The 6,842-nt window shown below is 59.3% G+C and overlaps 2 protein-coding genes across 2 annotated transcripts in view; one reads left to right on the top strand and one right to left on the bottom strand.

The window, feature by feature from the left end:
- Nucleotides 1-2,654, top strand: part of PYCRL (pyrroline-5-carboxylate reductase-like) — a 2,732-nt gene extending 78 nt beyond the window's left edge. The window contains exons 2-6 of the mRNA XM_014965231.1: nt 679-846; nt 1,095-1,274; nt 1,523-1,735; nt 1,854-1,946; nt 2,277-2,654. Of these exons, the coding sequence (XP_014820717.1) occupies nt 679-846; nt 1,095-1,274; nt 1,523-1,735; nt 1,854-1,946; nt 2,277-2,459 (837 nt within the window). The 3' untranslated portion in view covers nt 2,460-2,654. The remainder of the gene's footprint in view (nt 1-678; nt 847-1,094; nt 1,275-1,522; nt 1,736-1,853; nt 1,947-2,276) is intronic.
- Nucleotides 2,655-6,110: 3,456 nt separating this feature from the next.
- Nucleotides 6,111-6,842, bottom strand: LOC106902063 (tigger transposable element-derived protein 5-like; the record flags this gene model as incomplete). Its single annotated transcript, XM_014965230.1, has 1 exon — nt 6,111-6,842. A coding segment is annotated over one exon (732 nt), but the record flags the coding sequence as incomplete, so codon positions are not given.

Below are 6,842 nucleotides of genomic sequence, written 5' to 3'. Positions count from 1 at the left end.
GGGGAAAGGGGGGGCGGGACGGGACGGCCCGAGGGGTCCTGCCCCATAGATCAGTGTGGGGACACGGGGACCGCCCCGTCCTGACCCCCCCTCCTCAAGGTCCTTGCCCTCCATGATGGCCCTGCCCCATAGAGCGGTGCAGGGACATGGGGACAACCCTGTCCTGATCCCCTCCGCAGGGTTCCTGCCCCACAGATCAGTGTGGGGACATGGGGACAACCCCGTCCTGCCCCCATTCCGAGGGTCCCTGCCCCATAGATCAGTGTGGGGACATGGGGAGAACCCCGTTATCCCCCTCTCCACGGGGTCTCTGTCCTCCATGGGGTCCCTGCCCCACAGATCAGTGTGGGGACATGGGGACAACCCTGTCCTGCCCCCATTCCCAGGGTTCCTGCCCCACAGATCAGGGTGAGGACATGGGGACAACCCCATTATCCTCCCCTCCACGGGGTCTCTGCCCTCTATGGGGTCCCTGCCCCACAGATCAGTGTGGGGACACGGGGACAACCCCGTCCTGACCCCATCCTCAAGGTCCTTGCCCTCCATGATGTCCCTGTCCCATAGAGCGGTGCAGGGACGTGGGGACAGCCCTGTCCCACACCCCTCCCCCAGGGTCCTTGCCCCACAGATAGCAGGGGCACAACCCTGTCCCTCCTCCTCATGTGCCCCTCGTTGGAGGGTTGGAGGAGGGGACATCCCAGCGGAGATGGGGGTGCCCAAGCTGTGCTGGGGTGTCCCCACCACCCTGGGGACACTCACCCCTGTCCCCATGTTCCTCAAGGGAAGGTGCCAGCCAGCAGCATCTTGGCCAGCGCTCCCTCGGACAAAAACCTGGACGCCTGGCGGGTAAGTGGGGACATGGGGTGACAAGCCACCCCTTTTGGTGGCCGTGGAGGTGGGAGGCATGTTGGGGTGTCCCCTCGATGCTAGTTTGGGGCAACCTTTTCCCCCACGCAGGGCTTGGGCTCTTCATTCCCAGGTCTGAATGGAACCCTTGGTGGCTTGGTCCTCCAGCCGTGTCCCCGCATGCGAATGTTCCTTGTCCACGGGGGTGGCTGGGGGTGACAATGACATCTCTCCTCACCCGTGAGCAGGAGTCGGGCTGCCGGACCACACACTGCAACCTGGAGGTGCTTCAGGAGAGCACCTTGGTCTTCTTGGCCACCAAACCCCACGTCCTGCCAGGCGTCCTGCAGGAGATCCGTCCTGCTGTGGGACCCCACCACATCGTCGTCTCGCTGGCGGCTGGTGTCACCCTCCAGACGCTGCAGCGGGTGAGGTTTCTCCTCCTTCTCCTTCTCCTCCTTCTCCTCCTTCTCCTCCTCCTCCTTCTCCTCCTCCTCCTTCTCCATGGAGAAGCACACATCGCTGTGGCTCTGTCCCCACTTGGGTTGCACCTCCAGGTCCTTCCATGGACCGTGCTTCTCCACCAGCCCCAATGGGTGATACCCACCGGTGTCTCAGGGCACCCCTGGGTGCTTCCTGGAGGTGGCACCCCTCTTCCATCCCCATTTCTCCCCAGCTTCTCCCCGCCGGGACCAAAGTGCTGCGGCTCATGCCCAACCTGCCCTGCGTGGTGCAGGCTGGGGCGATGGTCTTCGCCCGGGGCAGCGGCGCTGGTGATGGAGAAGCTGCCCTGCTGAAGAGCCTTCTGTCCTCCTGCGGGCTCTGCGAGGAAGTCCCCGAGTCCTACATCAATATCCACACTGGCCTCAGCGGCAGCGGGGTGGCCTACGTAAGCACCCATGGGCTTGTTGGTGGGATATGGGACACGGGCAGAAATCCCACCAGCACGGGGTTGGGGTTGGCTCCTATTTTGCCACGTTCATCCCTATCATGTTCTTCTGCTTCAGGTCTACCTGTTTGCTGAAGCTTTGGCCGAGGGAGCGGTGAAGATGGGCATGCCGGGTGGCTTGGCCAGCAGGATCGCGGCGCAGACGCTGCTGGTGAGTCGGTGCCATGGGTTGGGGACACCCAACATCACTCCTGTCCCTCAACTCCCACCTGGCTCGGTCACCTCGTCACTGCCCTGGGCTCTGTGGCACCAGGCAGGGTGGCAGAGTGAGGGAGAACACGCTGTATGGCCTCCTGCCTCAGTTTCCTCTCTTGAAACCGAAGATGAGGCCACCAGGAGACACCAAAGGGCATGGTGGTGGGACAGATGCTTCAGCGCCTTGTCCCCTACCATGGGATGTGGGCGATGGGAGGATGCTGGAAGGAGAAGGGGAGGTTTGGGAGGTCCCCTTCTCTCTGACTCACCCCCGGGTTCCCCGTAGGGTGCAGCAAAGATGATGCTGGAGACGGGGGAGCACCCGGCGAAGCTGCGAGGAGATGTTTGCACCCCTGGGGGCACCACCATCCACGCGCTGCACCAGCTGGAGAAGGGGGCTTTGCGGGCCACCGTCATGAACGCCGTGGAGGCGGCCACCAACCGGGCATGTGATGTGGCCGAGGACTAGCAGCCTGGCTGGGGACAAGCCCTCTCCATCCCCCATGGGGCAGGAGGGGCAATGGGGACCAGACCAAAGCCCTTCAGGGACCTCGACACCCCTGGGAGACCCTGGCCGGGGGTGGGAGATGGTGTGGACATGGGTCCATGCCATGTGCTACCTCTGCAGAGCTGGGACCGAATAAACATGGACAACACAATGGCAGGTTTGGCTGTTTCTGGTCCCTTCAGTCCTGGGGGGGCTACTGCACTCAGCACGGGGTCACCTCCATGGGGAGGTGACAGCCATGAGTCCATGGGCCAGCGGGGATGGAGCTCATGCCACGTTGGCTCTATGGGCACTGGTGTGTTGCTGGGATGTATGGGGATGGGGACAGGGTTTTGGGGATGGGTTGATCCTAAATCAAGCCTTCTGGGGCTGGACAGAGCGGCTGCAGGTGGTGAGGACCATTGGAGGTGCCATGAAGATACCAAAAGACCTTGAGAAATGAGGAGAAAGGCTTTGATTTCCCAACGTGGCGCTGAGCGGGGACACTCGGTGCTTGGGTTACACGTGGCCACCAATGCCAGCTCCTCTGCTCCACTCTGGAGATGCATGTGCCAACGCTGCTGTCCACATCCCAGAACCATGGGCAAGAAGTCAACCAAGCCAAAAAACCTTCATCTCCCACCCGGGCCGGGCACCGGCATCGCCCCACGGTCCCGTAGATGGGTCTTCCTCCATCAGCGAAGCAGCAGGATGGAAGCCCAGACCCCCTCTCAGCCCCAGGGTGCTGGACATCAAGGGAGGAGAAATTCCAAGCTCACCTATCTGGAGAGGATCTGAGGTTTTTGCGTGCCCTAATTAAGCTTCGTTTGCCTCCCGGCACTTGCACGGATGCAATTAGTGATGATTTTGTGAACGGCTTTGAAGATGAAAGGCTCTTTTCCAGGCAAAACATCGCTGGGGAAACAGCTGGATGCTGAGCCTTCAGCTCCTACAGCTTTGACCCCATCCCCAGGGATGCCGTCACCAAGCCAAGGGAGATGCCACAGCCCTAACGGCGCTGCCGGGTCATGCCAAGGCATGACCTCCCTGGGCACCTTCTCAAGGCACCTAATTAATTAGCAAAGTTGCACAAAAGCTGCAGATGGAGCTTGAGCCTGCCTGTCTCTCCTGCCCATCTCTTCGTTTCACCATGTAGCTGGAGAAGGGGTTCATGGAATCTACATGGGTCCTCAAGGGTTCCAAGCCACCTGGTAGCTCCTCAGTTCAGTAAGACCCTGGCCCAGGTTGGCCAGAGAAGCTGTGGCTGCCCCATCCCTGGTGGGGTTCAAGGCCAGGTTGGACAGGGCTTGGAGCAACCTGGTCCAGTGAAAGATGTCCCCATCCAAGGCAGGAGGGTTGGACTAGGTGATCTTTCAAGGTCTCCTCCAACCCAAACCATTCCATGATTTGATATTCTCACTTCCCCAACCAGACCGAACGGTGACCTACAGGAGAAGTGAAGATCTCCAGCCTGGTACCTTCTGCTGAGCTTGGCAACATCTTTCTCAAACAACCGAAAACTCCTTTAATTCACAAACTACCCCTTAAAGTGAGCCACATCCCAAGCTGTAGAATGTTTTTCTAGGGGTTTTTTGGGGGCAGAACTTGAGGTCAGTTGGGTTTGTGGGGGTGGGAAAAAAGTGCATTTCTCCCCTAATCCAAAGTTTTTCTTGACATCGGTTCTGCAGTGGAGTTTCATGATCAAAAAGGACAAACCTCAGCTCCGAATCTGACTTTTTTTGTTCTTTTTTGTTCTTGCTGCTCCCTAAATTCCCTGGCAGGCTCGTTTATCGGCAAATTAACTCTACTAATATAGTAAAAAAACTCAATTTGGGGAGCAGCTGCAGCAGCTCGGGCTGCAGAGAGGAGGGGAACGTGACGGAGGAGACCACACCAAGAGGACACAACCTCATGGAGGTCCCTTTTCTGCCACCCCCAACCCTGCTGGGATGGTTCTGCGTGATCATTTATGGAAGAGAACCCCAAAGTGGGAATAAAAATCCATTTAATTTCCATAAACTCTGAAGTTATGAGACAAAGACGCGACAAGTAAAACCATCCAGGCCGCATGTTGACACGGGGCAGGGCAGCACCGATGAGTTGGGTGGGTATTTTTTTTTTTCAATAATTTTTTCTCCTTTCAATAATTTGGCTAAACAGGTTAAAATTTAAATCAAAAAATCAGGTCAAGAGCTGCTAAATTCACATCTGATGCCTCCAGCATTTCAAGGCAGCGCTGGGAGCCCTCCCCGCTCCTATCTCAACTCGCGACGTGTGTCACGCCGGCAAATGTCACTGCAAGACGTGTCCTCCAACCCCCAGCCACCCTGGAAATTCCCAGGAGGACACCTCAACCCCCATCCCCGCAGCCTTCGGTGATGTGAGGATGGATGATGGTACCTGTTTTCAGCAGGTCTCCGTGGTCTGGGCGCTCCCGGGCACGGGGGGCTGTCATGGAAACAACGGAGGTGACCTTCTTGGATGCCACCAATTCAGTGCATGAAGAAAGTCGTCTTAAACCAGTCCCAAACCTCCCCCAGTTTAACAGGACTCCATTTCGGCAGTGGGAAGGGCATCACCAGGAGTGACGGCCCCCCAGGAGTGGTTCTTGTCCAGCCCCACTTCGAGATGTGGGGAATTACTTGGTGTAACTTCCCCCATCATCCCAGCTCCTCACGGTGATGCTGAGCAGGTCCCTCCTTCACCCCTTCTCCCCACGGCATCGGGGGGACCAGGCAGCGTCGGGGGGGAGCATCCATCCCCTTTTAGCGGCGCTGGTGACCAGGGGGCCACCTCTGCTCCGTCTCATGGGATTTTAAAAAATAGCACCTCCTAAATATACTCAGGTGAGGAACAACCCTTGAACGCGCAATGTGGGGAATTACTTGGTGTAACTTCCCCCATCATCCCAGCTCCTCACGGTGATGCTTAAACCAGTCCCAAACCTCCCCCAGTTTAACAGGACTCCGTTTCGGCAGTGGGAAGGGCGTCACCAGGAGTGACGACCCCCAGGAGTGGTCCTTGTCCTCCCCACAGTCCCAAACCTCCCCCAGTTTAACAGGACTCCATTTCGGCAGTGGGAAGGGCATCACCAGGAGTGACGGCCCCCCAGGAGTGGTTCTTGTCCAGCCCCACTTCGAGATGTGGGGAATTACTTGGTGTAACTTCCCCCATCATCCCAGCTCCTCACGGTGATGCTGAGCAGGTCCCTCCTTCACCCCTTCTCCCCACGGCATCGGGGGGACCAGGCAGCGTCGGGGGGGAGCATCCATCCCCTTTTAGCGGCGCTGGTGACCAGGGGGCCACCTCTGCTCCGTCTCATGGGATTTTAAAAAATAGCACCTCCTAAATATACTCAGGTGAGGAACAACCCTTGAACGCGCAACGTACAGAGGGGATGTTGCCCCAAAAAATCCCCATTAGCCCTAAATTGTAACCCCCTCTTAGCCGTGGTAACCCAGGGGCCTCCTGAGCCCCATGACGGAGGGGTAAGGGGAGCTGGAACCTCCACCGCCAGCTCCCTGGGGCAACTGGGGTGTCCCCAGCCCCATGTTCTCCCCCCCACCCCGACCCCAAGTGGGGCGGTTGGTAGCCGAGAGGTTGGTAGCCAAGAGGTCTGCGGTTGGCCAAGCCCTAGGAATGGGGGCTACCACCGCGGTGCAGCCGCTGGGCCATGCTGATGAGGGAACGGAGCTGCACCAGCTTCAGTGGCCCCACTTGCCGGGGGTCCTGACCCTCCAGCCAACGCAACGCTGTCTCCAGACCTTTGATGGCTTCCCGAGCCGTGGGCAACAAGCCATCCCCTCCTTCCCCAACCCTCCTGCCATCCCCATCTCCACCACCTGCCACCTCCTCCTCCTCCTCTTCTGCCCCACAGCCCCCCGGGCCTTCCTCCTCAGCATCTTCTTCCCCATCATCCTCCTCCGTCCCCGGGGCTGCGTCATCCAAGTGCAACCAGTCGGCCACCTCTTCAGGAGCCAAGCGTTTGTAGGCCAAGGCGGCCAGGTGGGTCAGGTCGCTGAAGACTTTGCTGTCCCCACCACCGCCACCTTCCTCCCCGTGTGGAGGTTCTCCATGCTCTTCCTCCCCGGGCTGGGGCTCGAAGGCGGCGCGCAAGCCCAGCAGCCAACATTTCTCGATGGAGCCGGGCGGGATGAGGTCCCAGGAGAGACCAGCCAGGTACAACATGTCCTTGAGGAGGAAGGACCGCACAAAGTCCATGGGGCCACCGGAGCCACCGGCCACGCAGGAGACGGCCAGGCGGAGCAACTCCCGCTTGTAGAGCTGCTTGAAGGCGGACACCACCCCCTGCTCCAACGGGGCCGGGATTCGGCCTCCTCCTCCGGGCGAGCCGTTCCCGATGGG

Source organism: Calidris pugnax, unplaced genomic scaffold (assembly GCF_001431845.1).
Source record: "Calidris pugnax isolate Ruff unplaced genomic scaffold, ASM143184v1 scaffold41, whole genome shotgun sequence".
NCBI classification, from domain to species: domain Eukaryota; kingdom Metazoa; phylum Chordata; class Aves; order Charadriiformes; family Scolopacidae; genus Calidris; species Calidris pugnax.
This window is presented reverse-complemented; position numbering and strand designations above follow the sequence as displayed.